The sequence below is a fragment of the Herpailurus yagouaroundi genome, unplaced genomic scaffold, assembly GCF_014898765.1.
Source record: "Herpailurus yagouaroundi ecotype Mexico unplaced genomic scaffold, PumYag 166, whole genome shotgun sequence".
NCBI classification, from domain to species: domain Eukaryota; kingdom Metazoa; phylum Chordata; class Mammalia; order Carnivora; family Felidae; genus Herpailurus; species Herpailurus yagouaroundi.
Window position 1 is genome coordinate 14,251,316 of NW_024412407.1, and position 15,577 is coordinate 14,266,892.

A 15,577-nucleotide genomic window follows, 5' to 3' on the forward strand; every position below is an offset into this window, starting at 1 on the left:
TGTTTATGAGTAATTGTTTTATATATTTGGGCGCTCCGGTATTCGGCGCATAGACATTTATAATTGTTAGCTCTTCCTGATGGATAGACCCTGTCACTATTATATAATGTCCTTCTTCATCTCTTGTTACAGCCTTTAATTTAAAGTCTAGTTTGTCTGATATAAGTATGGCTACTCCAGCTTTCTTTTGGCTTCCAGTAGCATGATAAATAGTTCTCCATCCCCTCACTCTCAATCTAAAGGTGTCCTCAGGTCTAAAATGAGTCTCTTGTAGACAGCAAATAGATGGGTCTTGTTTTTTTTATCCATCCTGATACCCTATGTCTTTTGGTTGGCGCATTTAATCCATTTACATTCAGTGTTATTATAGAAAGATATGGGTTTAGAGTCATTGTGATGTCTGTATGTTTTATGCTTGTAGTGATGTCTCTGGTACTTTGTCTCACAGGGTCCCCCTTAGGATCTCTTGTAGGGCTGGTTTAGTGGTGACAAATTCCTTCAGTTTTTGTTTGTTTGGGAAGACCTTTATCTCTCCTTCTATTCTAAATGACAGACTTGCTGGATAAAGGATTCTCGGCTGCATATTTTTTCTGTCTAGCACACTGAAAATCTCGTGCCAATTCTTTCTGGCCTGCCAAGTTTCAAAAGAGAGATCAGTCACGAGTCTTATAGGTCTCCCTTTATATGTGAGGGCACGTTTACCCCTTGCTGCTTTCAGAATTTTCTCTTTATCCTTGTATTTTGCCAGTTTCACTATGATATGTCGTGCAGAAGATCGATTCAAGTTACGTCTGAAGGGAGTTCTCTGTGCCTCTTGGATTTCAATGCCTTTCCTTCCCCACTTCAGGGAAGTTCTCAGCTATTATTTCTTCAAGTACCCCTTCAGCACCTTTCCCTCTCTCTTCCTCCTCTGGGATACCAATGATGCGTATATTATTTCTTTTTAGTGTATCATTTAGTTCTCTAATTTTCCCCTCATACTCCTGGATTTTTTTATCTCTCTTTTTCTCAGTTTCCTCTTTTTCCATAACTTTATCTTCTAGTTCACCTATTCTCTCCTCTGCCTCTTCAATCCGAGCCGTGGTGGTTTCCATTTTGCTTTGCATTTCGTTTAAAGCGTTTTTCAGCTCCTCGTGACTGTTCCTTAGGCCCTTGATCTCTGTAGCAAGAGATTCTCTGCTGTCAGCTATACTGTTTTCAAGCCCAGCGATTAATTTTATGACTATTATTCTAAATTCACTTTCTGTTATATTATTTAAATCCTTTTTGATCAGCTCATTAGCTGTTGTTGTTTCCTGGAGATTCTTCTGAGGGGAATTCTTCCGCTTGGTCATTTTGGATAGTCCCTGGCGTGGTGAGGACCTGCAGGGCACTTCCCCTGTGCTGTGGTGTATAACTGGAGTTGGTGGGCGGAGCCGCAGTCAGACCTGATGTCTGCCCCCAGCCCACCGCTGGGGCCACAGTCAGACTGGTGCGTGCCTTCTCTTCCCCTCTCCTAGGGGCGGGATTCACTGTGGGGTGGGGTGGCCTGTCTGGGCTACTTGCACACTGCCAGGCTTGTGATGCTGGGGATCTGGCGTCTTAGCTGGGGTGGGTAGGCAAGGTGCACAGGGGCAGGAGGGGCAGGCTTAGCTTGCTTCTCCTTAGGTGATCCACTTCAGGAGGGGCCCTGTGGCAGCAGCAGGGAGTCAGATCCGCTGCCGGAGGTTTGGCTCCGCAGAAGCGCAGAGTTGGGTGTTTGCGCGGAGCGAGCAAGTTCCCTGGCAGGAACTGGTTCTCTTTGGGATTTTGGCTGGGGGATGGGCGGGGAAGATGGCGCTGGCGAGCGCCTTTGTTCCCCACCAAACTGAGCTCTGTCGTCCGGGGGCTCAGCAGCTTTCCTTCCCTTTGTCCTCCAGCCTTCCCGCTTTCTGAGCAGAGCTGTTAACTTATGACCTCCCAGCCGCTAAGTCGCGCTTGCTGTCGGAACACAGTCCGTCAGGCCCCTCCGCTTTTTGCAAGCCAGACTCGGGGGCTCTGCTTGGCCGGCGAGCCGCCCCTCCGCCCCGGCTCCCTCCCGCCAGTCCGTGGAGCGCGCACCGCCTCGCCGCCCTTCCTACCGTCTTCCGTGGGCCTCTCGTCTGCGCTTGGCTCTGGCGACTCCGTTCTGCTAATCCTCTGGTGGTTTTCTGGGTTACTTAGGCAGGTGTAGGTGGAATCTAAGTGATCAGCAGGACGCACGGTGAGCCCAGCGTCCTCCTACGCCGCCATCTTCCCTCTCCATTAAGTTTGAGACAAACAATTTAACTTGGATAATGGGAATGTTTTAGGGCTTATAGTCAGTCAGCTATGCTCTGTAAGTTCTCATCTTCTCATTTAACTTAGTCTTTATACCAAGTATGAAAGTAACCCACAAGATTGTTGAATAAGACAAAGTTCGTAGATAACTGAATTTGGAAGCTATCTGCAGCATTGCTAAAATACATTAGAAAGATATAGTCCATATCTGTTTTATTCAGGAAGTTGAAGTCTTTACAGTTTTATACCAGAAAAAGTTTGTCTTTATTATGAACCTATGCGTTTTGTTTTGTCAGACCGTTAAAATTATCATTTACTATTTTTTTTGGCAGCCAGGCATTTTAGAGCTAACTTGTAGTTATTATGTGGCCAAAGTTTTTATATAATCATCTGCATCATCTACCTCTCTTACTAGTCTTTTTGTTTTAGTGGCCCTGTCATGTGATTTTTATTACGAATATCCTTAATTCCCTTTTGAAAGTTGGTGGTAGATAAATTCAATAAATTCAACAACTATTGAGTACCTACTTCTTGTGTTAAGTTAAATCTGTTGTCCTGGCAATAGTGAAAAAGACAGGTATGGCTTCAAGGAATTAAAAAAAATACCTTTTTCAGAAATGACTAGGAAATGCTTTGTTCAAATATAGAACAAAGGAAACTAATATATATATATATACATATATATATATACACATATATATATACACATATACATATATATATATTGCTAAGCACGTAAAATACACATATTCATTTTATTGGTAGTTTAACATCATCATTAGGATAGATTGCCATTATCAAAGCCTAGATGTTTTCTAGAGCTGTTTTGTTTTATTCAGATTAAAGATTCAGAACTGGAAGCTGGATCTCGAATAATCTCTGACATAGCAATGCACATATAGTCTGGCCATTGTGTTCTTAAATGTCCACACAGAGTTGTGAAGCTGGTCTTCTCTGAGAGCCCACTGCCCTCAGGCCTTTCAACTTCACTCTGGGGAAGAGCTGGCATGTGTGAGATGACCAAAGGTTGCCCAGGGAGTCTTTGAAAAAGATGATAGGCCCTCTGATAGGTACTATAAAATGATTTTGAAAAGAGAAGGAAGGCATCCCTACTTTAGTCTAAAAAGGAAAGAAAGCCTTTTTTCAGTTGTTCATATTGTTCTTTTATGAAGAAGACTCTCTTATGCTTTGTGCAACTTTTAAACAAATACCCAGTCCCTTGAACATTCAGACTACTACATAAAGGCTTAGAAGGTTGCAAATACAGTGGTAGTCCATTCTATAAGTGGTTGGCCGATAGCATCATTTCCAAAAACATTGGAATTCACACACTTTAAAATGTAAATTCACTGTATCTTTTCACCATGAGCTGACTAAAAAACTAGGCTCATGAATTATTCTGCCCTAAATATGTCATCCCTTGCCTTATGAAAGAGAATATAGTTAATGCTGAATTTTTCTGAAGCTGATTGCCCTTTAAGTGAATGTCCTTGTCTTTTCCTTCTAACTGTTGGCCTTTTGTTTATTTTACTGCTTAATAACATTTTTACTGGATAGGCAGAATAATGTCCTCCCCCACAACCAAAGATGTGCCTATCCTAATCCCCACAACCTATGAATATGTTACAATACATGTAACAAAGGAAGATTAGGTTGCAGATTGAATTAAATCTGTTCGTCATTTTACCTTAAACCCAGAGATTATCCTGGGTTATCAGAGCTGCCCAGTTTATTCACAAAGGTCCTTAAATATAGAAGAGGACATCAGAGTGAAGTGATATGAGAGGCACTTGACCATTTTTGCTGGTTTTGAGATTGAGGAGGGGACCCCAGGAGACTACAAACATGGAGACTTCTAAAGCCTGGGAAAGACAAAGAAACCTGTTTTCCCTTGAGCTTCCAAAAAAGAATGCCTCCTGCCACCCAGTGAAACTCACATCAGATTTCTGACCTACAGAACTGTTAGATAATACATTGCTGTTCATTAAAGCTACTAACCTTGTAGTTGCTTGTTATGGCAACAGTAAAAACTAATACATTTACCCATGTTCCAAGAAAGGAAGAATGAAGATGAAACTTGAGGTACTTCCATCCAGAAAAAGATCTAGTGTGTGCTGAAGTTACAGTGCTTGTTGACAAGGAGATAAAAGGCCATCCATGAATTTCAGCACCCTGCTGTCACAGCAATCTACAGGTGCCTGTTCCCGGTGTAATGACCTAAAATACACTTCAAAACAATATACCTTTGTTTCATTCAGCCTCCAGTCTGCCTACTTGGCTGTCATTGGAGTGAGCTTTCCATAGAACAGATCTAATTGTGTTATTTCTCTTTAAAGCCCATTTTATGATTTTCCATTGTCTAGAGAAGAAAAAACCCACACATGTGGGCTGGCAGTCAAGGCCCTGCGACAACAGACTCTTCTGTAGCCTATGTCATACTTCTCTTTCTTGTGTACCTTGTGTTAGCCAAGGTAAGGTAATGACGTTCTGTGAGTCCAGCAATGTGCTTTGCACTTTTCTTCTTTGTACATTTCATTTCCTCTACCACCAGTGTCCTCCCAGATGTTCACACCTGCTGGCAGTCCCCTATGAATTCCCTGAGACTCAACTCAAACATTAAATTCCCTGGAAAATCAAAGAACATACCACATCAAATAAAATTGTTTGGTCTATCCTATATGCCACATTGTGACTAAAATTTTTTGTGATCTTAAATTTATTTCAATTTCATTGTGTTTCATTCTGTGAGTTTCTTGAAGGTAGCAAGTGGGTCTCAATAATATATTTGTGGGATTTTAGTAACTCACATAGCTTATACAGTAGATACTCATAAATATTAAAAGAACAAATGATAATGTTTCCTGACCTGGCCAATCTACCACAAGATTCCATTTTAAAGGGAGGTTTCTGATTCCCAGGCCACTATTTGGTTACATTCTGCCTCTAAAAGTTAAGTATTGTAAAAGAAATTTTCTTACATACCTAGGGAACATTTTCATTGTAAGTAAAATTTTGACGCTGACCAGTTTACTTTGATGCCATTTCCCTTTTTAACGCTTGGAATTTCATGGATTGTATTGTATCAAAATGAAAACATCAAAATAATCTGTGGTGTTCTTTTCATGGGTCTGTTTGCAAGAATTATTTTGTGTGATGTATTTGTTTTTATTTTTCACATATCAAGATGACTCTGAAATGTAATAGAATAGCATAGCAAGTATCAAATTCTTTGACTTTAAATACTGGAATTTTCTCTCAGTGCTTCTATTTTCTGCCTTTCTAGATTTGTTATTGATGTTAATTTCTCAGCGGTTTTACATAGGTCTGACCTTGCTGCACAAGTCTTTGCGAAAATGAGAATGTATATGGTAGAACTTGGAAACTGTGAAACAGTATTCAGATGGAATGAGTTATTTTCATAACTTTTATTATCACTTTACACTGTGACTGCAAAATGTTCACAATTTTCATGATGATGGAAGTAATTCCACTGGGAATATCTCTTTTTTACAACTGCTGTCAGAACTCAAAATCTTTAAATGGTTGGCATAATTTTTAGTGTGATCAGCAAAACACATCCTTCATGTTGCATAATAACTTATAAGTTCGGTTTACTACTTTTAAAAAGGAAAATTTTTATTAAGATGAATGAGTCGGCATTGTTAATATTTTACATAAGAATATGATCATTAACTTGAGAAAATAGTAGAAGGAAACCATTGATAAATCATTGAAACATAAATGTATTTAAAACAGATTGTATTTTTGAAATACTATGAAACTGTTGATAAATATCTGGAAACTGTACGTTGTAATTGTAGAAATATCTAGCTTGGATACCCACTATCTGGTTTGGGTAAAGATTTGAATTCTGTCACTTTTCATAGGTGATTCACCAGGAATATTTTGCTTCCTTTGTTTTAAGGATAGCTTTATTTTTTTAATTTTTTTAAATGTTTTTATTTATTTTTGAGACAGAGAGACAGAGCATGAGCAGGGGAGGGGCAGAGAGAGGCGAAGACACAGAATCTGAAGCAGGCTCCAGGATCTGGGCTGTCAGCACAGAGCCCAACGCAGGGCTCGAACTCACAGACTGTGAGATCGTGACCTGAGCCGAAGTCGGACACGTAACCAACTGAACCACCCAGGCTCCCCTTTAGGATAGCTTTAAAGTAATCTTCTGATTTAACTACTGATACTTTCATCAGAAAAGGAATATAAAAAACCTGACTTCTTTAAATGTACCAGAGGTATCTCCTATTGTGCATTATATGGCTTATTAGAGCTAGTCTCCAGTAAATTCATTTAGAATAAAATTAGTCTATAGAGCCTAATCATGTAGATCGTGCTAGAGACTTCCCTCACCAAATATTATACTTTACTAGAAGCCACAAAACCATTCTCATGTATGTCATGTCAGTGTCTCATCTCCTTACAAAATGCCAAATAAATTGACATATTCTTACTTCTTGTGTCTTTATGGATATTCCTCTACCAGATTTCTGCCATTACATCACACTTTACGTATTATATGCAACAAGTCTATCCTTTTTAAGTACATAAGTTTATAATGTATGATGACTTCTAATTCATTCCATGGACTTGGAGTTATCCTTGATTAGCATTTTAGTCATAATGAAACTACCAGTTGCCACTGCCCCTAGTTTTGGAGTATATTTCACTTTTAAAGCCTTCAACTCTCTCTGTCCTTTTTTAAAATTTTTTTTATTTATTTTGAGAGAGAGAGAGTGCATGCATGCATACCTGGATGTGTGCAAGCAGGGGAGGGGCAGAAGGAGAGGGAGAGAGAGAAGACTCCATACTCAGCTCTGAGCCTGATGCAGGGCGCGATCCCATGACCATGAAATCATAACAAACCAAAATCAAGAGTCAGGCACTTAACTGACTAAGCCACCCAGGTGTCCCGCCCTCTGTCCTCTTGCTTGAGTATCTTTTCTTGATTATACAATGTTCAAGATAAATTTATCTTAGCAGAATCTCTGTCCTATGATCCTTTAAACACTTTGCATGGATTCCCATGTTAACTTGATGGTATTACTATAGCTCTTAACGGTCTTTTTTAGATCTACTATATTTTTCTATGTGAATAATTGTTTCATTGAATAACTATCAGCAACAATTGTTTTATTCTTTCTTCACAGGTACTACAGTGCAACCATTCTGCAGATGTCTGGTGTTGAAGATGATAGACTTGCGATATGGCTGGCTTCAGTTACAGCCTTCACAAATTTCATTTTCACACTCGTGGGAGTCTGGCTTGTTGAGAAAGTGGGCCGCAGGAAGCTTACCTTTGGGAGCTTAGCAGGTAGGTGACTGGATGAAGAATTCAATTACAAACTTTTCTCTAATGATGGCAAGCTCACCTTCCAAAATACAATACCAATGCTACTTATGATCTTGTTCTCATAGCCAAATGATAGAGTTTTTTACACAAAAAGTTTTTTCTTTTAAAGAACTTAATGTTATGATATGTAACTAGAATGTGACTAGAAACTTGAATTGTAAGAACAATTTGAGTCTACAGGGGTAACATTCTGCTGCTGTTATTTTTGAGTTCTGCTCAAAGGTACAAAAGTGAAAAGAATAATTGTGCTTTTTTGTTCTTCTTTGAACAATTTGATATTCATAAACTCCCTTTTAAACATGTTTTATTTTTAAGTTTGGTATAATATGGAAGTAAATTTGGAGGTTTGTTTGTTTTTTTTTTTTTTTCAAGGCTCTTTCAGCAATATAGTGTTAAAACCATATAATTTCTTCACAAAGCAGGGGCAGACTTTTTGTGTTTGAATCAGGCTCAAATTCTAAGGTAAATTCTGGTTGGTTAAGTGTGTTTTCACAAAGCCTTTCTCATTTCAAGTATCTTTTGTCTTTGAATTCTGTACATTTCATTATTTATTTCTTTGTTAACACAAAGCCTGTTTCATTTGACAGGATGAGACCCATCTTTGCCAATGTCTTCTCTTGTTGCATCATATACTTTTCTTATTTTTTTCATACATACAGATTGCTAATTATCAATTATCTGTCCTCCAGTAACTCCTTTATAAGTTTATTAGAGTAAGAAAAGATTTTTTCATTAAAATGTGAAGTTTCCAGGCCAGCATGAGCTAACTTCTATTTTAACCAAATTATACCTTTAAACACTGATCTAATAGCACTGCTTCAGGCACTCATCCCAGATTTTAATGAGAAAATACATTCTGAGCTGCAACCTCAGCTATTAGGAACTTGTAGTCTCTGCCATCCCTGCCTCCAGAAGGAAGAGTGGAATGCTTCTACCCTCTGTTCTTGCCTAACCAGTGGGAGGACTTGAGTCTGTCATGTAAGTGGAACTGAGGGGAAGGTGAACAAAAGTGGTCTGGCTAAGAGGCAAAGGTAATCACAACAGCCCAGGGAAGCAGAAGGGCAAGTGAGGAAAGTTGAAGGACAAGGAGGCTAAAAACCATCCATTCATAAACTTGTCAAACACTTATGTGTTCATAAACACATAAACCAGAAGTGTTTAGTCTGGAAAAAAGACTAAAGGGAGACCTAAGAGATATCATATTCTTTTTTTGTTTGTTTACTTTTGAGAGAGAGAGAGGGACAGAGTGTGAGCAGGGGAGGGGCAGAGAGAGAGGGAGACACAGAATCTGAAGCAGGCTCCAGGCTCTGAGCTGTCAGCAACAGAGCTCAACACAGGGCTCGAACCCACGAACCATGCGATCGTGACTTCAGCCAAAGTTGGCCGCTCAACTGACTGAGCCACCCAGGTGCCCTGAGAGGAATCTTATTTTTGCAGATGATAGATGTTATAAGGGCATAATTTTTACTTGATATGAGAAAAATATTCTTAATAGAGCTTTCCAATAATGAATTTGGCTGCCTCATTAGGATGTTAAACTGTGAACAGAAGGATAGATGACCATCAGATAGTGATGTGCTAAAAATAAATTCCTACAGTTGATTAGAAATTGGGTTTGCTGACTTCTGAGGTTCAGATCAACCCTAAGAAGAGGTAAAAGCTACTTTAAACATTTTTAAATAGATACCTACCCTTCCTTTTCAGCAAGGCCTCCATTAACTGCTACTTCAAGAGGTCTATTTTTAAATAGAGTTTCTGATTAAATTTGGCTTTTGAGATCTGGGGAAAACTGGTTTTGAGATCAGGGAAAACATTTTTTCTGGTAGCCTTGGTCCCTTTATTTCTTGTATTTCAATGAGACATTTTCTCATCAATTGAGGTTTTTCAGGCTTTGTAGATCTAAAGCCATACTGCTTGGGTTGGAATTTTAGGACTTTGGGCAAGTTTCCATTTTCTCATAGGTAAAATGCAATTAATTATAGTCCCTACTTCATAGGGTTTTAATCAGAACTGAACACATTTATACACGTATGGCATTTGAAACTCTTCCTGACACAGTAAGGTGCCTAGCACATCTTAGCTATCACAGCATTATTATTGACAGAGTGATTCTTTGTTGTTTTAACCATAATGTGAAACCAATATGCATCATTGGAATCCAGGAGCTTTCCTGAAGCCTTCTAGCTGATGTCATGTTTCACCTCTCAGTGTAGGTACTCTGCTCCAAGGATTTCCAGAGCCCATCCCTGGCTATTAAGAGGAAGTAAAGACCATTAATTGGGGGGGGCAATACCAAGAGATTTCAAGTACTGGTTTTTATGAGCAACCCGTAGGCACTTTTCTTTTCTGCCTTGATTTCTTTTCAGCCAAAACGACCAACACCCCAGCTCTGCACATTACTAAAACCATGCTGATTGATCTGGCATGAAAGAGATATTACATCAAGTAAACACCTGATTTCCTTGTTATGTTGCCAATTAAAGTGATGATGTAGATATTACAGTGGATTAGGAGGTAAAAGGCCTAGTTTTTATTTTTTTTAAGTTTATTTATTTCAAGAGAGAGAGCAAAAGAGAGCAAGAAGATGCCAGCAAGAGAGGGGCCGAGAGAGAGAATCACAAGTAGCCTCCACTCTGTCAGCACAGAGCCCAAACAGGGCTCAAACTCATGCGCCATGAGATCATGACCTGAGCCAGAGTCAAGAGTAGGATGCTTACCCAATGATTGAGCCACCCAGGTGCCCCAGAAGGCCTAGTTTCTTGTCATAGGTCTCCCCTTTTACCTGTACATATACATGTAAATAGGACTGTTTCATGCAGTTCTGGTTTTTAACTGATTTAATAGGTCCCAGTAGAACCTAATGACAAATGGAAGTTTACACATTCAGAAGAAAACTTGCTGTTTCACAGCCTTGCTAGTGGATTAGTATTACTCCAGTGTGACCCTTCCAGTAGGTGCTCATTTCACTTCCTGATACCAATTGATTCTTATATACTTATTTCAGTGTTTTTGATATATACTTACACTTATAAGTTATATACTTATTTAAATGTTTTATTTTCATTTTTGTGTAGGTATAAATATTCTTATAGTGCTAACTATTAGAATACTGTTTTATTTAAAATTTTCTAAAATTAGCCTAGAATTTTTAAATCTTTGATTTGATTTTGTCCCGTCTTGCATTTTTATATGATCTATTTTTCTAAGTTTGCTTATTTTGAGAAAGAGAGAGCAGGGGAGAAGCAGAGAGAGACGGACAGAGAGAGAATCCCAAGCAGGCTTCACACTGTCAGCACAGAGCCCAAAGCCATTGAGATCATGACCTGAGCCAAAAGCAAGAGTCAGATGCTTAACTGACTGAGCTACCCAGGTACCCCTGATTTATTTTATCATATCGGGTTAAAAATAGTGGGAAAAGTTAAACCAAAATAATTTTTAAATAGGCACTCATTCATTAAAAATTACAACAAATAAACTATGCATATCTAGACCTGGACAAAAGAACTCTTTATACAAAGAAATATAAAATATAGAGTCCATGAGTAATTTTAAATGGAGGACATTTTATGGTATTCTTACCTTAGAGCTTGGTCAGAGAAGTAGTCTTTCTTGTAAATACTACAAATTTAAAGACAACCTCTTGATTCTTTTAATAAAAGGTCTGTATCTATGTAGCTTTACTGTAGTTAATCAGAAAACCAGAAACACTGTTATTTTTCCCCAAGGATCTTGCTAGTAGAATATTTCTGAAAACATCACTCAGAGGCTGTCTCCATCAAAATTACCAGAGGTACTTATTTTGAAATATGCATTCATGGACCTTATCCCAGACTTATTAAATTAGGATCTCTGAAGACGGGGTCTGGAGCATGTACTTTATTTTTTTTTAATATAATTTATTGTCAAATTGGCTTACATATAACACCCAGTGCTCATCCCAACAAGTGCCCTCCTCAATGCTTATCACCCATTTCCGCCTCTCCCTCACCCCCATCAACCCTCAGTTTGTTCTCTGTATTCAAGAGTCTATTATGGTTTGCCTCCCCTGGAGCATGTACTTTAAACAGGTTCCCCAGGGGCACCTGGGTGGCTCAGTTGCTTAAGCATCCAACTCTTGGCTTCGGCTCAGGTCATGATCTCATGTTTTGTGAGATCAAGGCCCATGTTAGTCTCTGTGCTGACAGCACTGAGCCTGCTTGTAATTCTCTCTCGTGCTCTTTTTCTCTGACCCTCCCCTGCTTGTAATCTCTCTTTCTCTCAAAATAAATAAATAAATTAAAACAAAACAAAACAAAAAAAACAGGTTCCCCAGGAGATACCTATGTACACAAAGTGTGCTTTATTAGAGTCATGGGAAGGGGAATAACTATTTTTCTAAGTATTTATTAATTATCCAGCCTTGCACCAGGTAGTTAATGTAACTTATAACATCTGATATTTTTGAGCATGTTATTTATCCAACACACTTCACTTTCTGTGAAGAACATCTTTATTAGGAAAATTATATCAGAATCGCAAAATTTTACAGTATACTTAGTTAAGAGAAACTCTTCTTTTAAAATATAAAGAATATGCCCAATGTTCACAGAACACTGGAGAATATCTAAGGCCTTCCTTAATTGGACTTAAATCTGGGTTGGAGTAATGATTCATCAGGCAATAACTATAATTTGAATACTGGCAAGTGGCTGATAAGATATCTGTAAGCTATTAAATGAAAGGAAATAGATAATTCAAGTAGTTTTAAGCCTTAAAGGTATATGAATGAATATATGACAGGAGTAGGTGATCTTTTTAAAATTTATTCCATAAATGAAGTCGTTTAAGATACCATTTCCTTCCCTTAAGGAGGCTATCATCTTGAAAGTTTATTTTACAAGTCATATATGTGATATATCACATATATGTATAAAATAATTTATGCCCAAACATATGTGATGCCAGTAACCTGGAGGTCTATTTAAAACTCAAATGTTTGATCCCCATTTTCTGAAGACTGATTCAGAGGTTTATGTACATCCCAAGCATTTGCTTCCGATAGGAAATCAGGACTGAGAAACACTGCTATATGTAATAAAGAATGGAAAGGTATAATATTGATTTTAAAAAATATTGTCATCCAAAATGCATTAAGATAAAATTAAATTTGCACTTAAGAAGGGTTAAACCTTCAGCTCTTTAGGAATTTTGTGTATCTAGAATGGTCCATTCACCATATTTTGCAGGTAAGTTGGACCTTTTCAGGCATAGATGCAAGAGATATGTTGTATATATTGCAGAACTCTTGACTCAAATATGTACCATATTAACCCTGTGACCTCAGAGATAGTCTGAAGATTTTGTTTTCTTCAAAAATACTCAATATTGCAAAAGTCGTGGCACTATGGTCCCTTCATTCAACCAATACTTGTAGGGATCTGCTGTGTGCTAGGCATTAGAGTTGGAATTCCGTGAGTCTGTGGTAGGTACACCATCTTAGAGTTTACATTTCATTTGTAAATTATTTGATTATTTGATAAACACGATGAAAGAAAAGTATCCTGTTTCCTTACAATGTTAAAGTATCGGGGCGCCTGGGTGGCGCAGTCGATTAAGCGTCCGACTTCAGCCAGGTCACGATCTTGCGGTCTGTGAGTTCAAGCCCCGCGTCAGGCTCTGGGCTGATGGCTCAGAGCCTGGAGCCTGTTTCCGATTCTGTGTCTCCCTCTCTCTCTGCCCCTCCCCCGTTCATGCTCTGTCTCTCTCTGTCCCAAAAATAAATAAACGTTGAAAAAAAAAAAATTTACAATGTTAAAGTATCAAAGTTTCCAGGTTGAAAAAAACACTTAAGGACCTAGGTTCTTTGATAGACAAATTTACAATAAAATTCATGGTTTGTCTTATTTGAAGAGAGAGGGATGATTTTCATAATAGACCCAGTATATCTCCTCTCTTTCCAAAAGACCTCTTTTCATTTTCCTAGTTCAGGGCTCTGATAGTCTTTTCAGAAAAGAAATTCCTGAAACTATTCCTAGTTCTGAGTTTAAGCCAACAAGGGGAAAACAAACTATGATTTTAGGTTCATGGCATTTTTTTGGCCCAATATGGCAAAATGGACTTCCTATCTCCCCTTCAGGCCTCCCCTTCCTTCAGCTTTTTTCTACAGTTTTGAGTGTGTGTTGCTGCTGCTTCTTAGGATGTAGTATTACCAAATACATGGTATAGCATTACCAAAATCTTTCAAGTTGAGTATGGTATTTAAAATTCACTGCAGTTCTGCAAGGTTAAGTATTTTCATTAAGCCCCATTTTATAGAAGACAAAATTGATCTTGGGCCTTGCCCAAGATCACAAGAGTCAAGAAATGGCAGAGTTGGAAATTAACCACAGATTTAATTTGACCCATCCCCTGTATCTTAAACACATACACCCCGGCCATTATATACTCCCATTGCATTCCAGAGTGCTCCCTAATGTTCTTCTTTTATCCATTCGTTTAATAGGATTTGGGGTCATATCTTAAATTATCTCCCAGTTTAATCAGTAAAAACTTTACTGCTATGTAAATCCCCTCCCTAAATTCCATATTTTAAACTCATTGCGCCACTCCAATTAATTGTCCAAATTACTGCAATCATATTTTCTTTCTTCTTCCTTTTTGTGACTCTTTTTTGTTTATCCTCACAGTGGCTAGAACAATAGTCAAATATGAAAACTTTGTTTTTTACTGTCAGGATGTCTCTAAGGGTCGCAAAAGTGAGCCTTTTAAGTGATGCACTTAATCACTCTTTCTACAACTTAAAATCAAAGATTCTACTTCCAGATACCAACAGGAAAGACAAATTAATGCATGTGATATATCATCTCTGGAACCTTAAAGTCATGAAAAAAGAAAGCTCCTCTTCTTGAAGAGAAATGTTCTTTCAGCTGCTTTTGAATTGTTCAGCATGTTTTTAGTTTACTGAGCTGGGGTCTTACATGAGAGAATGCCATTAGAACAATTTTCTTGGCAATGAAAGCAACATGTGGTGCGAATCTATTGCCTTTCATTTTTCTGACATCTTGGGCACGTAGTAATGCTGGTCGTGTTAATTGATTTTGAGACTGTCAGAAATCCAATGTTTTCTGGTTTTTTGTTATTTAAGAAAATTATCACCAGTCTACTGCTTGGCTAGCAAATATATTTGCTTTGAATTTCACTGTTTTCTTGTTTCACAGTGAATGTGCTAGTGAGTTTTTCTGATAATCTGTGTATTTACTAGGAACATTTTTTAAAATACTCCAATGAAGATAAAGGTGTTTTTTCAGAGATATGTCTTGGAAAACCCAGTCTGGTGTGAAATAATGTTGCCAACTATTCTCTGATGTAAAACTTGTTTGTTTGTTTTTTTAAAGGTACCACTGTGGCACTCATTATTCTTGCCTTGGGATTTCTGCTATCAGCACAGGTTTCCCCACGCATCACGTTTAAACCAGTAGCTCCATCAGGACAGAACACTACTTGCACAAGATACAGGTGAGTTTTCAGAATGGTCCCTTAACCTAACTCTAGTACCTTCTACTAGTACCTTTTTGTTTACTTTTAACTTTTCTACAATTTGAGAGATAAGTAGAAGCTTGCATACAGAGGAAGGTAAGGGTGGGAAAGGTGACGGGGAGGGACCACCAGAAGGAGGAATAGCATTTGCAAAGACACGAGGGTAAAAGTGGTTAAGGAAAAAGGGAGTTTGACACAATGTTGATGATGTTTTTCTGGAAATTAAAAGTTGGGATTGTTAGGCAATCTAAGCAGAAATACTGTGAAACCATTTTAGATTATATACGACTCAGTGGCATCTATATTCCAGGTAAAATAAATAACTTTAGTGAGCAATTAAACTCTTCTATGATATACATGTCTGATATAGTAGATTATAATCTGCATATTCTAACAGTCTTCACAGAGTTCCACAGGTAT

General features: G+C 38.2%; 1 protein-coding gene across 1 annotated transcript in view; it reads left to right on the forward strand.

Annotated features, from left to right (window-relative positions):
• Positions 1-15,577, forward strand: part of SLC2A13 (solute carrier family 2 member 13) — a 392,282-nt gene that overhangs the window by 248,798 nt on the left and 127,907 nt on the right. Inside the window, exons 6-7 of the mRNA XM_040489036.1 lie at positions 7,440-7,603; positions 15,016-15,136. Coding sequence (XP_040344970.1) covers positions 7,440-7,603; positions 15,016-15,136 — 285 coding nt within the window. The remainder of the gene's footprint in view (positions 1-7,439; positions 7,604-15,015; positions 15,137-15,577) is intronic.